General features: G+C 60.5%; 1 protein-coding gene across 7 annotated transcripts in view; it reads right to left on the bottom strand.

The window, feature by feature from the left end:
* Positions 1-16,951, bottom strand: part of ABR (ABR activator of RhoGEF and GTPase) — a 207,990-nt gene that overhangs the window by 18,931 nt on the left and 172,108 nt on the right. The window contains exon 1 of one of the 7 annotated variants that reach the window (XM_032263467.1): positions 3,674-3,894. The exons of the other annotated variants lie outside the window; for them this stretch is intronic. Coding sequence (XP_032119358.1) covers positions 3,674-3,817 — 144 coding nt within the window. The 5' untranslated portion in view covers positions 3,818-3,894. Of the gene's footprint in view, positions 1-3,673; positions 3,895-16,951 lie in introns of those variants that run through there. 7 annotated transcript variants of the gene reach the window in all.

The following is a 16,951-nucleotide window of genomic DNA, read 5'->3' on the forward strand; positions in this document are numbered from 1 at the left end:
TGGCAGAGAGGGCGGGAGAGCACTCAGGAGGCCGAGGCAGGGAGGCCTTCCCTCTCGGCGTGTGGGTAAGTGCTGCGGGAACGAGGGAGGGTCGCCCAGCCCCACTGCCCACCTGCCAGCCAGCCCGGCCGCCGTTGGGACCCACACACACAGGCCCGGGGGAAGGGGGCTAGTGGCAGGGGCCCCAGCTCTCGGGGGAGGCACCACTTTAGCCTCTGTCTATGGCTGACTGGTTGCTCTCGGGGGAGTCTGTGTGAACAGACAAGACACACGATGACGCTTTCTTCCCTTCAGCAGACAGGGAAAGGCGGCGGGCGGCCAGGCCCGGCTTCTCCTGTAGGAGGCTACAAGATGGTTCCTGACACCCAGAGCTGGACTGTGAAATAAACCAGCCCAAGACCTATCTGTGTCCTGTACCCAGCACCTGTGTACCTCGATGGCCACGTGAGGGGCAGAGGAAACCTGCGCGTGGCCCACACCCCTCGTGCCATCAGGAAGAACTGATGAGGGGCGGAGCTGTCCTGCAGTGTCAATCAAGCCAACAAAAAAAGGGACCCTGGTTTTTTTTTTTGAGTCTGAGTCTCACTCTGTTGCCCGGGCTGGAATGCAGTGCCGCCATCTCAGCCCACTGCAACCTCCACCTCCTGCTTCTCCTGCCCCAGCCTCCCAAGTAGCTGGGATTACAGGCATGCACCACCACACCTGGCTAATCTTCGCATTTTTAGTAGAGACGGGGTTTCGCCACGTTGGCCAGGCCAGTCTCGAACTCCTGTCTCAGGTGATACAAGAAAGAGACCCTCTTCTAAGACCATCGTGAACCTGAAGCTTCCCCAAATGGCCCAAGGTGGGCTCTCCACCCCACCCTTCCTCAGGTGATGACTCTGATCCTCTCTGAAGTGAAGGCAGCAACTTCCATCACAGACACTGACTCCCTGAGGGGCTTAGCAGTGCCGGCGTCCAGCTTAAGACAAGCTCTTTGGAAGTAGGCGATTCTCAGCCCCACGTGGCCATGCCTCGAGGCAGAGGCAAGGTCGTCTGAAGCTGTCCTCAACCTCCGCCCAGACCTTGCCGGTTCAGCCTGAGTCCCTACCTCTAGCCAGCAGCTGCCCGGTCTGGGTCAGGAGCCCCTTGGCCTGGGTGCAGAGCCACATAAGGGCTACAACTTCCCACCAGACAAGGGCTTCTGGGCTGGCCTCCCTTTGGCTCCTGCAAGTGACCCCATGAAAACCTGCAGGTGCTGCAGGAGTTGGGCATGAGATTCCCCCTTCAGCCCCTTCCCCTCCGAAGTTCAACCAAGAAGCTAGAAGAGGGAGGGCTGGGAGGGAGAGCAAGGCACTGGCCTGGTCTACTGGAGTGTGATTTTAGGCAAAAATTAAAAAAAATAAGTAAAAAGGAAAGGAAAGTCCAATCTCAAAGTGAGGTATGGAGAGCCCTGGCCGAACCCACAAACCCAGACGCCACGTGGTTCCCGGCAACACGCTCACACAGCAAGCTGGCCGCCACGTCAGGGGCTAGAATGAGGCTTCAGCCCCAGAACTCTTCTCTGAGGACAAGAGCAGCCCAAGTCCCCACTGCGACCCCAAGGAGACCCATGAGCGTCGCTGCGTGCCCTCCCCCAGCACCAGAGGCCCCTCACGATTTACAGGCTCGGTTCTGACAACGAGACCTTCAGATTCAAACAGTCTTCAGCCCCAGTCTGGACGAGCCACACACCTGCGGCCAGCCTTTCGTGAATCTTGAGGTCAGTGGAAGCGGGAGGACCACAGGTGCTTCTCACACCCACAGCGCCAAATCCTCAGGCTCAGTTAACGAGGAGTGAATGAGGAAACCCTCACGCCAGGCTGGGCAGTGCCAGGCCCTTCCCCTACCCCACCGACACGACTGCCTAATCCCAGCCCCTTAGCTCGGCCGTGAAGCGGGTGCCCTGAGGACCCGGGTTAACTTGGCTGAGGACAGAAAGGAAGAAGCCAGTGGGCCTGGACCCCCGACCCTGCTGCCCACCCCGCCTGCCTGTTTATAGCGAGGCAGGAAGCACGGGACGGTGTCCCTCTGTCTGCTGCAGCGCAGACCCTGTGCCCACAATACGGACACACCGTGTCACACTGCACGTGTTAGGGACTGAACCACCCGCCACGCAAGGCCCCAGGGCCAGAGCCACCCTGCAGTGGCATGGACACTACCCTGCTCCCCAGCTCAGCAGCCCAGCGTATACCTGGCCGCTGCCTCTGCCCAGAGACGCCCATGAGATACCACCAGGACAAACCTGGCCAACAAATTCCTAAAGGGGCTTCTCAGTTCTGCTGCCCACAAATGCACAGGAAGAGGGAAGGAACTGAAGGTCTCAGCCGTCAGGGTCTAAAAGTTGCCCCCACATGCCAGATGCCTCCTCAAAGAGGCAGGTAAACCCGAAGGGCCCTGTGTGGCTGCTGCCAGACCGGGAACCTGCCAGGTCTGTTTCTTGCCAACGCTGAGGTCTGGGGATGGAGGGTGAGCTTTGGGCTGGCGTCAGTGGGGCCGGGGAGCGGATGACTCCACGCTGCCGGGCACAGACAGCTGCCTCAGCAGAGGGGCGCGGGCAGCAGCTGGGGCTGGCAGGGCTCTGCTAGCTGGGTCCCCAGGGAGGCTGAAGGTGACACAGGGGCCAGTGCAGGACAGCTCAAGTTGCTGCCCTGCCTGGCACTTTCCAGGACTGATGTCACCTCTGGGAGGTCAAGTATGCCCCACGGCAGGAGCCGAAACTAAATGAGGAGCCAGTGGGCCCAAGACCACGTCGTGCTGGCTGATGCCAGGAGCCTCAACACGGCCGGCAGTAAGAGCTCAAAGAGGGTCCTGCTGTGAGCCACAGGAGGGCCTGTCAGTGCCCACCGCAGGCCGGCCGAGGCCTCCCTTGTTGCTATCTTGAGGGATGTGCCCTGTCCTGGCCAGCAGGACGAGGGCAGCCCGTTTGCTCTGCAGACTCACCGAGCGCTTCCTGTGTGCTGGGCTCTGGGTCTGGCTCTTCCTCGGATGCCTGATGCCAGGGCCCCAAGCCAGCCCCAAGGCAGCCTGCCCAGCTGCAAGGCAGTGGCTTCTATCTCTGATTTTAATCCCAGCTCAGGTCTGGGGCTGCAGGAGCCCTGGGGTCTGTCCCGGCACGGCTTGGTTTGAGCCGCCTACTGGGTCAAGAAGCCCCTGGCACACGGAGCGGATGCCTGGTGCCCAGCGGGCCCTGGGCCAGCAGTCAGCCGGGTGGTCCCTGAGGGGGAAACCTAGACCCCCGACCCGGCAGCATACCCCCTCAACCCTGCACATAGAAGCCTCACACAGCAGATGGGGCCGCGGTCGGCGCCCCTCAGCAAAGGGGGCCAGCAGTGCCCGCTTGTTGCAGGGTCGGTCTGGGCCGAGCACAGCGGGGAGACACAGATCCGAAGGGCAGGAGGCTCCCGGGGCCGCTTCAACTCCTGCCGGTAAAGCCGAGTCCACCTGCCGCGAAGAAAACCGCCTTCTCCCCAGAGACAGGGGCGGATGCCGGGAGACCAGCCAGGGTCGCGGGGCCGGCACCCCGTTCCCATCATGTTCAAGCCCCTCACAGCGACGCGCAGACCCCAGCTCTGTCCCGGGACCCCACAGAAAGGTGAGCGGGACCCCTGAAACCTCCCCACCCCCGCCCCGCCTCCCCAGAACCCGCAGGCACCTTGTGGCGGAGCAGCCTGTTGCGCACGCGGCCCCAGAGCCGGGCGCCAGTGTTGGGGGGGCGCTTGCTCCTCGAGTCCTCCAGCTCTAGGGGTTCGCCCCCCGCCTTCGGGCTGCAGTCGGACTGCGGCAGGACGTCGGTCATGCTGGGGACGGGACGGGACGGGCCTGGAGAGAAGGCGCCTGCGGAGCTCAGCCCGGCCCCGGCCCCGGCCCCGCACGTCCTGCCGGAGAGGCTCCGCGCTCGCGTTCCGCGCTCCCCGCGCCCGTCCCTCCTCCCTCGTCCCTCCGCCCTCCCCAGAGGCTGCAGCCCAGGCTGAGCGCTGCCGCGCCCTCCCGGCCCCTCCCCCCGCGCCCCCCACCGTGAAAGCGGCTCAGTGGAGGCCCCCGGGCGCCCCTCCGACACCCCAGCCCGGGTCCCACCCTGCTGCCCTCTCGAGGCCGCCCCCACCCACGGAATAAAGTTTCCAGGAGCCCCACAGCCCGTCCCTCCCCGCGGTCCCTGCCTTAACCCCTTCACCACCAAGCTGGTCCCAGGGCCAAGGGGGGACGGCGAGCTGGGGCTGCATTTTGGGGCAAACACAGCCACCCCCTCCCCTGCAAAAGACGTTCCCGGCCCTGGGCCATGGGGTCGTGCTTCCCGACCCCCAACTCCCGCCCCAAGGCCCCTCCCTCAGGACCCGCTGAGGGACCGGGGCTCAGGAGCCTCCTCAGGTGAGGAATGTAGGGAGAAAGAAGACCCTCAGGTGGGATCCCCGTGGGAATCAGGCCACTGATGTGCTCAGAGACAGGAGCAAAAGCCCGAAACCACCAGGGTCGCAGATGTCCAGCCAGAGGTGTCACTTTTAACCAGGGCCCGTCTCACCTCACCAGACAGGGCTTCTGCTGCCAGGGGCAGAGGAAGCCACGGGCAACCCCTGTGTCTGTGCTGGGGGCCTAGAGGGAGAGAGCAAGCTTGTTCCTGACCCTCAAGTTAGTGACCTAACTGCAGACTAGGAGGCGAATGATGTCTCAAGGTGACAATACAAGTTAGAGTATGGTGTTCAGAGGAAGAGAAACGGCAAATTCCAAATGGTTAGACTACGAAAAACCCAGGGGCGTGGGGGCATCACCCCACTGCAGACCCCAGGGCACGCAGGGAGGAGGGGCGTGGGGGCGTCACCCCACTGCAGACCCCAGGGCACGCAGGGAGGAAGGGCGTGGGGGCATCACCCACTGCAGACCCTGGCACGCAGGGAGGAAGGGCATGGGGGCATCACCCACGGCAGACCCTGGCACGCAGGGAGGACACCAGTCTTTACACAGTGGCAGCCAGGAACCAGGTCTTTCGAATACCCGCCTACATGGAAGCCTCACATTTCTGTGATGCTGGTGTCACTGCGCTGTTTGACAGAGGTGAGGACAGGGGGCCAGGGAGGTCCAGTTCCTGCCCAGGGTTAGGCAGTGCCAAGTGAGGAGGGAGAGGCCCCTGATGCCCTGGTGCTCGTGAGCACTGTGCCTTCCCCAAGCACGGATGATGCTTTGGATTCAGGAAGAAGAGCTGGGTAAGGCAGGTGGCTCGGGGCACAGAGACCACCCCTCAGCACCCAGCGTCAGCGGGCAGGCGGCTGTCAGGATTTCTTTGCAGAGGGCTCGAATGTTTGGAGAAGTGGGTGGCTTCCCTGCAGAGGCAGCCAGGACCTGGTCATTGTAAGAGCTGCCATTCACAGAAGGTTGTCATGGACCGGGCATCAGGGATTAATTCACACAATCCTCCCAACTTCGCCAAGTCGGAACTGGCCTCCCCATTTACCTTTGAAGAAAGGAAGGGCTCCAACAGGCTGAGCAACTGTCCAAGACCAGGACAAGCTGGAACACAAATGCAGACCGGGCTAACCCCAAAGCCTATGTCCTGTCATGGGGTGCCCTGGCGTGGCAGGACCTGGCCCTGTACTGCCTTCCACCAGGGTGGAGGGGGCCCGGGGGGCGTCCTGTGGGGGCCTGTTGGGCTGGAACAGGGCCTCGGTCTTCACTGTCCCTGCAGAGGGGGGCAGACCAGCCCCAATTCCTCCACGTTCACACGCCACACCCACTCCCGCACATCAGCCGGCTGCCAGGGCCACACGCAGCCTCTGCACACCTGAGCCGCTAGATGGGCGGAGCCACAGCAGCCTCGCCAGCGCCTCCTGAGGGCAGGGGTAGAGGCTGACGGAGGTAGGAACATGCCTGTGTCTCCCAATCAAGGCCTGAGTCACCCCTTCCTGGCCCATCCTTCACTTGCCCCTTCCTGGGCTCCAGGAGGGGCCAGGCAGCCCCCTCACCACTGGAGCATCACAGCACTGCAGACGCCGGCACAGCCACAAACCACCTCCCCTGGGAAGGCGCTGCTCACCCCTTTGGGCTACACTGCTTAGTCCCACTCATGCCACTTTTTTTTTTTGAGACGGAATCTCACTCTGTGGCCCAGGCTGGAGTGGAGTGCAGTGGCCCAATCTCAGCTAACTGCAACCTCCGCCTCCCAGGCTCAAGTGATTCTCCCCCCTCAGCCTCCGGAGTAGCTGGGATCACAGGCACCTGCCACCATGCCTGGCTCATTTTTGTATTTTTAGCAGAGGTGGAGTTTTGCCATGTTGGCCAGGCTGGTCTCGAACTCCTGACTTCAGGTGATCTGCCCGCCTCGGCCTCCCAAAGTGCTGGGATGACAGGCGTGAGCCGCCGCACCCGGCCCCACTCATGTCACTCCAGAGGCGGTGACTGAGGGCCTGGCTGTGTGCCCAGCCCAGTGTGGGCGTTAGGGCACTGCAGAGACGGATCAAAGGCCAGCGCTCGACAAAGCTGCAGCCAAGAGGGCAGTGCGGTGCGCTCCATGGGAGGCGGACATGCACCTGTGCACCTACTATGCGCCAAGCCCAGATGAACAAAGCCCTCACAAAATCCGGTATCACGGCCTCAGAACAGGACACACTTGGCCGTGAATGTCAAGAGAAAGGAGATTGAATTTCCTGCTGGAGGAAACCCGGGAGGGCTTTGTGGAGGAGGCGGGTCGTCATGGGGCACCCAGGGCTATGGGGAGAGGCCGTCCACCCTCGCTGGGTCCCAGCTTTACTCGACCTCCCTCTGGCAAACGTGCAGTTGCTGTCGTGTAACTGGCTGGTGAGGCACCACGGTAACCGCTCACCACGTTAGCTGTGGTGCTCTTGGCACTGTGGCTTGACCTCAGAACTGGCCCCTCACTGGCTCCTGAGTCCCCTTCCCTCAGGGTGGGTCCCGTGCCACAGGGTGCAGGCTCCAGGAACGCGCACCCCTCCCTGCTGCCGGGCACGTGGGAGAGACGGGCAGCATAAACCCTACTCCCAAAGCCCTACATGCCTCTGTCTTAGGAACTGCAGGCTTGGACTGGATGAAGGACAGCCAGCTGGTCTCCATGGTGACATCGGCACCTTGGCAGATGGGCAGCACAGCTGGGAGTCTTCCCCTGAGATGCTCATCTTCTCCTTTCTCCCTTATGGACTGGGGGCTTCCTCTGCGGACGGCACAGATTTCCTTCTCTCCCTGAAGCCCGACTCACTGCTTCCTGCAGTCAGTGGTCTTGGGTGGAAGAAGATCCATGCAGGACAAATGTCCCCAGTGAGAGCAGCAGTCTGAATTCCAGTCCCTGCAGCCCACCACGGACCCCTCATCTTTGCTGGGCTCAGCTCAGGCGATCTGACTACCCAGAAAGTGGCCACACTCCCTCCTCCCGCACCCCTTCCACCCAGCCAGCCACGCCTGGCAGAGGCCTCCTCGGAGGAAGTGGCCACACTCCCCCCAACCCCTGCCACCCAGCCACGTCTAGCAGTGCCCTCCTCGGATGACTTACAAGGCTCCCTGGCTATATAAACATAGCCTGGGTGGCAAGGCCCCCACAAACAGATGTCACTGCCTTTGGAATTAAAAACATTCCTGGTGGCTCGTCCCATCCTCCCTCAGCCCTCCCCAGGCTCTCTGCCAGGGGAAGGTGAGGGGCTGCCCCCGGGGAGATGTGGGTGGGACCCTGTGCTACACCTAGGAGGAAGCCATGCCACCCGGCATGGCTGCGATTGAGGTAAATCAGGCTAAAGCGATCAGCAGCAGCACCAACGAGGAAAAAAGGTCAAGAGGGAATAACACGTCCTGCACGGCCAGCCGCACGGGCAGGAGGGGCAGGAACGGCAGCGGCTGCCTGGGTGACAGCTGGGGGTGGGGACAGCGTCCAGGCAAATCCTCCAGCCTGTGGGCACCAGGAGGAAGATTCTGTCTCAGAACCCAGAAGCGCAGCGCTGTTTTTCTGGAGTGACCTCCTTTTCCCACCAGCAGATGCTCACGTGCCCCAGCCCACACTAGAACCCCAATTCCCCGTCCTCTGCTAGCACAAATGATTCCAGGCCCGGAGAGGGCGTTTCTGAGCAGCCAACTAGACCAAGGCCACTGGTGCCCCAGTGGGGAGAGAGCCTGGGAGCCAGCTGGGGAGGGGAGAGCCCCAAGACGCCACCCAGAGGGTCCAGAGCCCAAGAGGACCCTGGCACGCAGCTGAGAACGAGGATGGAGAGGGGTGTGGCTCGGGTTCTCCAAGAACCCTCCCTCCCTCAGCCCTGGAGGGTCATGGCATTGGGTGGGTGTCAGAGGAGCAGAGCTGGGGGTCAGGAAGGTGCCGGAGGAGAGCGAGGGCCCGAGGCTTTGGGAGCTGCAGAAAGCCTGCCAGAGGGTCCTGCCCAAAGCCAGGCCAGGCTCCCAGCTGAGAGAGCATGGAGGGTGCCCAGCGCCCATGCAGACTTGGGCGGCACGTTCCAGGGCCAACTGTGGGGGTGGGTGGGCACGGGGGTGTCCTCCTAACTCAGTGGCTCTGTGGGCCCTGCGTTCTTACTGTGTGTGTTCTGACCGTTTTCTGTACCTACCCTGACAAAACCTACGGCCTGGAAGGGCATATGTCTTCCCAGAATGAGACGCTGAGACCTATTCCAGGTTTTTCTCCCCTCCCATCTGTTACCTCTGGATATTCCCAATGTTCAGGGCCTGCATTAGGCCCGGAGACAGGAGCACCTGGCTTGGGGTCACCCAGTGGCCAGTGGTACAGCAGAGCCCAGGAGCTCCCATCCCTCCATCCAACCATCATTCCATCCTTCCATCCCTCCAACCATCCATCATCCATCCACCTATCCATCATCCATCCACCCATCCGGGGCCGGGAGAGGGGTCCAGAGTGGGCTCAAGGCTGAAGACGGGCACAGTACAAGGAGGAGGCAGTCAGGGTGAAAGCAAGTTGCTTCGCAGCCCACGCCTAAGCCTGCCCAAGGTAACCCGCTGTCCTCCCAGCTCCCCAAAGGCCTGCACCAGCTCACGGGGCACTCCGAGTACGTGCTGCTCCTCACACAGCTCCAGCCTCCCTCTGCCCGGCCACTTCAGGCTGCTGTCACCAGGGATGCTCTGTGGTTCTCTACGTGCTCTAGAGGAGAGGAAGACACAGTCCACGAGCTTGTCTGCTACAGGAGTGTCCTGAGAGCCTGTTCCTGGCAATGCCTAGTGATTCTCACAGCACACTGAGTCATGGAAAAGGGCGAAAAGTCCACTGGAGCCTTCGCGAACCTCTTGCTTATCTAGCACAAGACCCGCCGGGGACAGAGTGGGCAGGGCTGTCCCCAGCACGCTGTCCCCGGCACTGGAGCCCCGGACCGCTGTCTGCCCCTCCTCCAGGAAGGAGTGGCGTGGCCGGGTCTCCCCGCACAGCCGGCAGCCTGAGGCGGGAGGGTCTGAAGCCTGCAGATGGGGTGGGGTGGGCTAGCCTCCTGCTCCTTCTGCATCCTTGATTCCGGAACAATCCCTCCCACCCAAGCTCTGAGCTCAAGGTGGCCAGAAGCAAGCCCTGGGGAGCCAGGCACCTGGGCCAAGTCCTGCCTGCCAGCTGGGACTCAAAGGCCACCTCTTCCGTCGGGGTTCACTTTCCACAGCTGTCCATCAGCCGCTCGGACCATGCCAAGGGTCTCTGGTGATTTTTCTTTTTTGCTGAGGAGGTGCCCCTGCCTTTTTTCCAAACGAAATCTTACGCCAAAGTCTCCCCATCTACCTCGTCAGATAGAAGCCGAAGCAGAGGGCAGAGGCCCTGGCCAACGCGGGACGGGACCCACCGGCTCACAGCGGCTTTCCCCCCACCCCTCACTTGCCTCTCCCGGGAATTCCCAAGCCCAAAGTGCAGAATCTGATGCGCACCGCCTGCCCTCCTACCAGGATGGACAGCTGAAACCTTAGCTTCTGTGTGTGGGTTCTGAGCAGTTCCCACGGCAGCTCTCCCTCAGGGTGGAGGCCGTGTGGGGTCAGAGAGATCAGGCGCTTTGCAAGGACGCCCCCAGGTCAGAGTGCCGGCCCTGGAGCTCCCGTCTCATCTCCACTTCTCTCCCAGCTCTGGGAAACTCTGGGCTTTTGCTCTGCTGGTGTGGTTCCCTCGTCTATCTAGTCCGACAGGCAGGCGAGTCTGGGCCGTCCTGCATCTCGGGTCAGGTGAGGTCTTTCTGGAAGCCCGGGCAGCTCAGCTTTTGCCTCCGAGGGCATAAACACACTGTGCCTAGCCCTCCCGGCCGCGGCCCAGGGCTGCAGTCCCCCCTGGGCCCTAGACCCTCCCCCAGCACCACCACTGTCTCCACCCCAGGCCACGGCAAGGGCATTGCTGGCCGCAAGGGGGCCACCAGGGGTCTGCAGTGACTGCAGGCTTGAGGGAGGCCAGCAGAGCCCACCCTATGTGACCCCATCAGCATTCACCTGCGGCCTCAGCCCTAACTCAAGGGATTCTCTGGCAACCCTCCGCTGTCTTCCTCCCAAGCTTTCAGAAAACACGGAGAAAGTGGGACAGCCCTGGGGCCGGTTCTCTGGGTTCCTGGGAGGAGGGAGCCCTCGCCTGGAGGGAGGTCAGCTGCTGGGAGGAGTTGACGCCAGCCGCTTTCACCCCCATGGGCGCACTGAACGCCCACGGACTCAGAGGGCACTCTCCGAAGGGTCACCTGAGGTTGTGGCCAGCTGAGAGCAAGCTCAGGGCCTGTGCCTCTGCGTGTGGGCCTCGGCATCCAGGGCTGAGAACACCTTTGTCTGGGTTTGTCGGGGCGCTGGATGTTCTCAGGGCCAGAATGCGGCGGCCCCCGAGATCTTGTCTGGACCGGCTTCTCTGCTCGGTGCCCACCCCTCAGAGGTGGGTCTGGGGGAGCAGGCGCCTTGCCTGCCTGCCGAGGTGGCACTTCCCACAGGGAATGGGGGAGGGGGAAGCTGGGGGAGAAGCGGGGGGAGGGGGAAGCTGTGGGGGAGGGAGCGGGCGGGTTGGGGGGAACTGGCTCATGCCTCCATCTGCTTCCTGTTGGATGCTTCCTGCCCAGAACCCACTGGGCAGAGTCCAGGCTCCCCAAATCAGGAACACCTGGGAGGGGGAGGCGCCGGAGCAGGGGTGACGAGAGGTCTGTGCTCCCCGTCTGGAAAAGCTCTCGACGGCAGGGTGGGCACTCTTGAGGGACCCTGCCCCTGACTTCCCCCACCCAGGACAGGCTCCGTTGCCCACTCTCCAAGGAGAGCCAGGCGTCCAGACCTGCTGTGAAGAGGGACAGCAGGTGGAAGTCTGGGCTGCAGAACAAGTGTGCCCGAAACAGCCGGGGCAGGCGGGGACAGGGCAGGACATGGCCACCATCACCAGGCCCTGGGAGGAAGCGGGAGTGGAACCAGGCCTGGGCTCGGCCTCCCAGTCCCCGAGCACCTGGGGAACTGGCATGGGGTGAAGCGGCGGCAGAGGGAGGAATCCGCGTGGGCCAGTGCGAGGGTGACAGGCAGCAGGGACGCATAACTCCCACGCCAGGGGCAGATGCTGGGCCCGATGTGCGCTCCCGGCGTTGGCAGGCGCAGGGAACGGGCTCGTCTTCCAGGGAGAAGCCACGCCGATATCTGGGACAGGGGACGACAGGGGCTGGGGACACGCGTGGGGGAACCAAAGGGAAAGGCCTGTATCCTTCCCAGTTGCACCAAGGCCTCCCTCGGGGCCGGCGCCAGGCTGTGGGGAGTGTGGCCCACACAGGAGGCCTGGAAGGATGAAGGGGCGGTGGGGGGGGCACTGAAGACCGACATTGTCGGCCCTCCATCATCTCCTGGGAGGGGTCCCGGCACTCGGGACACACCCATGAAGAATGAGACTGGGCAGGAGCTAGAAGGGGTCTGGGCTAACATCCTAGGGCCCCCAGGACCCACGGGACCCTCAGGCAGAGTCAACCAGGGTAAGAGACCCCCTTGGGGGCCAGAGGGAGGGTGGTGGGGTGGGCAGCCCTTGACTCCTGCCCTAGTGGGCTCCTGCCATGTGTTCACTGCAGCCTCCTCGTGCTCTGCAGAGTAACTGAAGCCAGAGCTGCGCCGGCCGCTGACAAAGGGCCCTTGTTCTCAGCACTGCACTCGCCCTGTGCTCGGCCGACCGCACCAGGCCAGGCTCAGAGCTGCCGCACCGGGTCACAGCAGGGAAACCGCAGGCACGCAGGCCCGCAGGCCCGCAGGCGGTGAGGGCTCCAGCCCCAGCTCCCTGCCCCGACCACCAGGTTGGTCAGCAGAGCCAGGTCTGACCCCACAGGTTAAGAAAACAACGGTGCCTCAGCCAGCCCAAGGCCCAGACCCAGGAGGCCACTTGTAGGTGGCAGCCTTTAGGAGGCGCTGTCGGACAAGTGACACCCAGAACCCCTGCAGGAGGGTGGCGGACAGGGTGCCCAAACCTGCCAGCTTAGGGCAAACCTCATACTGGCTCCACGCCAGGCCCCATGTCAAGGGATTCACGGCGCTCACATTCAGGCCTCGTCACAGCCCGCTGCACAGGTCAGGAGGCTGAGGCTCAGCAAGGCAGAGATTCACTCTGTCCTCCCGACTAACGAGTGAGAGAGCCAGACTCAGCTCCATGAGACCGTCCTGGCCGCAAAGCCCTGCGGTGTGACTGAATGGCCCAAGCCCTCCTGTTTTCTCTACTAGATGGTGAGGTCCTGGTCGTTCTTTGCATCCACAGCACAGGGCCTGCCATTTAGAGGACATATCATCGACAGAAACAAGTGAATGCACCAGTGAAAGCGTAGACGTGCATACCACAGCCCTGACCGGCTCTGCCGGGTACGTGACATCCTTTAGGCCTGTGCTGAAGGCGGGGCAGAAACAGTTATCCGAATTTAATCAACGAAGAAACTGGGCCGGACGCAGTGACTCATGCCTGTAATCCCAACACTTTGGGAGGCCCAGGTGGGCGGATCACCTATGGTCACGAGTTTGAGACCAGCCTGATGAACACAGGGAAACCCCGTCTCTACTACAAATACAAAAATTAGCCAAGTGTGGTGGCGCACGCCTGTAATCCCAGCTACTAGAGAGGCTGAGGCAGGAGAGTCACTTGAACCCGGGAAGTGGTGGTTGTGGTGAGCTGAGTGGCACCTACATCCACAGACGGAGGGATGGACAGGTAAAGAGAGTAGCACCTATATTCAGGGACGGACAGGCGGACAGATAAACAGACATGGCACCTACATCCACAGACGGACAGACAAAGATAGTGGCATCTACATGCAAAGAAATCATATTCAGCCTCAGAAAGAAAGGAAATTCAGGCACACGACGGCATGTGGGTAAAGCTAAAGGATGTCGGGAGGACAGATGCTGTCGGACTCCACCTATGAGGGGCTCCCAGAGCGGGCGAATTTCTGCAGACAGAAAGTAGGCAGGTGGGTACCGGAGGCTGAGGGCGCAGGAGTGGGGAGTTATCAACGCGGATGGGGTTTCAGCTGGGAAGGTGAACAAGTTCTGGATCCGGATGTTGGCAACGGCTGCGTATCATTGAGTTCACGTGCCGCCGCCAGGCTGTGCATCTAAAAATTATTATTATCTTTTGAGACGGAGTCTCGCTCTGTCACCCAGGCTGGAGTATCATGGCGTGATCTCAGCTCACTGCAACCTCCGCCTCCCGGGTTCAAGACATTCTCCTGCCTCAGACTCCTGAGTACCTGGGGCTCCAGGTACGCACCCCCACCCGCAGCTAATTTTTAATTTTTGTAGAGATGGGGTTTCACCATGTTGGCCAGGCTGTTCTAACTCCTGACCTCAGGTGATCTGCCCACCTCGGGCCTCTTAACGTACTGGGATGACAGGCATGAGCCACTGCGCCCGGCCCCTAAAACTTATTAAAATGGTAACTTTATGTTATGTTTATTTCACTACTATCTTTTTTTTTTTTTTTTAAACGGAGTTTAACTCATGTTACCCAGGCTGGAGTGCAATGGCACGATCTCGGCTCACCACAACCTCCGCCTCCTGGGTTCAGGCAATTCTCCTGCCTCAGCCTCCTGAGTAGCTGGGATTACAGGCACGCACCACCATGCCCAGCTAATTTTTTGTATTATTAGTAGAGACGGGGTTTCACCATGTTGACCAGGATGGTCTCGATCTCTTGACCTCTTGTGCCCCCCCCGTCTCGGCCTCCCAAAGTGCTGAGATTACAGGCTTGAGCCACCGCACCCAGCCTTTTTTTTTTTTTTTTAATGGAGATAGAGTCTTGCTCCATCACCCAGGCTGGGGTGTGCTCATTAGCTCACTCTCACCTCCTTAGCCTCCAGAGTAGTTCACAGCTAAACCATGTGAGCTACTGTACCTGGCTTCTACCACTATTTTTTCTTTAAAAAAGAGTAAAGGCTGGGCACAGTGGCTTACACCTGTAAATCCCAGCACTTTCGGATACCAAGGCAGGTGGATCACCTGAGGTCGGGAGTTCGAGACCAGCTTGGCCAACATGGCAAAACCCCATCTCTACTAAAAATACAAAACTTAGCCAGGGATGGTGGCAGACACCTATAGTCCCAGCTACTCGGGAGGCTGAGGCAGGAGAATGGCTTGAATCTGGGAGGTGGAGGTTGCAGTGAGCCAAGATCTCGCCACTGCACTCCAGCCTGGGTGACGGAGTAAGACTCTGCCTCAAAAAACAAAACGAAACAAAACAATAAAAACAGATGTCATCGGATTTGCCAGTCTGGGCTCCGTGGGCCATCCCCAGTCCTGAGGCAGGGGACTGGCCCTAATGATCTCTGAGTGTCAGTTCTATTGTCTCTGATCTCTCTCACATTCCCAGGTGGCAGGTCAAGAATGTCACGGAAATGACGCCTTCCTCCCACCCCCTCCCCTGTCAGACACAGGCTCCTTGGAGGGAAAGGGAGAAAGGGATGAAGGGGAGGGACCCCATCAGGCCCAAACTTTTCCACCGGGGGTGAGGGTGAGCTGGAGCATCCAGAGGGTCGGAGCCTCCTCCCTGGCCTGGAGCCCTGCCCCTCCCACCATGGGGGCTTCGGTGCGTCTATGCCCAGGGAGGGCTGCCCTGGCCGCCTCCCAGGCACAGGTTGCAGAGGGAGTGTGGGGTGGGGCTGTCCAGGTCTGCATCGAGCTAGGGAACCACCAAGCAGGGGAGGGGGACCAGGGGTGCAGAGGGCTTCTCCGGTGTAAGCAGCTCCCTGGTCTCAGACCCTTCTCCAGTCCGGGGTGAGCGGCAGAAACAGAGCTGCGGAGCCCCAAGGGAAAGCCCTCTCCTGGGGCTCAGCCAGCCAAATGGCCAGACCCTGGGAATATGCTAATCAGCCAGCGGGTAGCTTGCAGTTGGAAATAGAGCAGGATAAACAGACAGGAGTCCCCTGGGACCCGGAGCCAGGCCAGACGACGCACTGGGGGGCTCCGGCTGAGTGGCCACAGGGATGGGGTTCCTGAGTCCGGGGCCTCGTTCAAACTCTAACAAGCTCTGAGACTGTGGCTGCCTCGCTCACCCTTGCTGGCCTCCATTTCCTTCTCCCCAGAAAACAGGACTGGATTAAATGCTCTTTAAGACTTCTTTTTTTTTTTTTTTTTTTTTTTTGAGACGGAGTTTCGCTCTTGTTACCCAGGCTGGAGTGCAATGGCGCGATCTCGGCTCACCGCAACCTCCGTCTCCTGGGTTCAGGCAATTCTCCTGCCTCAGCCTCCTGAGTAGCTGGGATTACAGGCACGCGCCACCATGCCCAGCTAATTTTTTTTGTATTTTTAGTAGAGACGGGGTTTCACCATGTTGACCAGGATGGTCTCGATCTCTTGACCTCGTGATCCACCTGCCTCGGCCTCCCAAAGTGCTGGGATTACAGGCTTGAGCCACCGCGCCCGGCCTCTTTAAGACTTCTTCCGGGCCAGGCCGGGTGCTGTGGCTTACCCCTGTAATCCCAGCACTTTGGGAGGCTGGAGCACGAGGATCACCTGAGGTCAGGAGTTCAAGACTAGCCTGGTCAGTATGGTGAAACCCTGTCTCTATTAATACAAAAATTAGCTGGGCGTGGTGGCGGATGCCTGTAATCCCAGCTACTCGGGAGGCCGAGGCAGGAGAATCACTCGCACCCGGGAGGCAGAGGTTGCAGTGAGCTGAGATTGTGCCATTGCACTGTAGCCTGGGCAACAGAGTGAGACTCCATCTCAAAAGAAAAAAAAAAAAAGAAAGACTTTTGGTAGAAACCTCCACGAATCCTCTCCTTGTACTCATTCCTTATACTTGATTGCTCCCACCTCCCCGCTACACTGCGGAGGGCCGGCTGGGCTCCCGAATATCCCAGGGAGGCCCCCGCACATTCCTGCCTCCTGCCAGTGGCCAGGCGGGTCCTCCCCTCTCATCTCCCCCCAACAATCCACCTTCCTTCCTACAGATTCGGAGCCTGCACACCTTGCTAGAGCAACAGAGCCTTGGCGAGTGACTGGGCTGGTCCTTAGACGTAATGATTTCTATAAAGACTATCAAGTACTTTTAACAATCTATCTAACAAGGTGCTTAGGAAGACTACATCTGGGCCCAGAGAAAAGGAGGCTTATAATAGTCCATGAAAATAGAAAAATGAGGCCAGGCCTGGCGGCTCACTCCCGAGGTGGGAAGATCACCTGAGGTCGGGAGTTCAAAACCAGCCTGGCCAGCATGGTGAAACCCCATCTCTACTAAAAATACACAAAAAATTAGAGGGGCATGGTGGTGCCCACCTGCAATCCAAGCTACTCAGAAGGCTGGGCCAGGAGCATTGCTTGAACCTGGGAGGCAGAGGCTGCAGTGAGCCAAGATTTCGCCACTGCACTCCAGCCTGGGTGACAGAGCAAGACTCCATCTCAAAAAAGAAAGAAAATAGAAAAATAGACAAAACACGCCTGATTAAATCTACATAAAAATGTTCTCCGGAAGGGATCCCAGAGGAGTGGGAATGGAGATGGGTTGGGCGAACTGGGAGTGGGGATGGGTTGGGAGGAGGGAGGGGGG

This window comes from Sapajus apella, unplaced genomic scaffold (assembly GCF_009761245.1).
Source record: "Sapajus apella isolate SASKATOON/1434 unplaced genomic scaffold, GSC_monkey_1.0 scaffold136, whole genome shotgun sequence".
Classification (NCBI taxonomy): domain Eukaryota; kingdom Metazoa; phylum Chordata; class Mammalia; order Primates; family Cebidae; genus Sapajus; species Sapajus apella.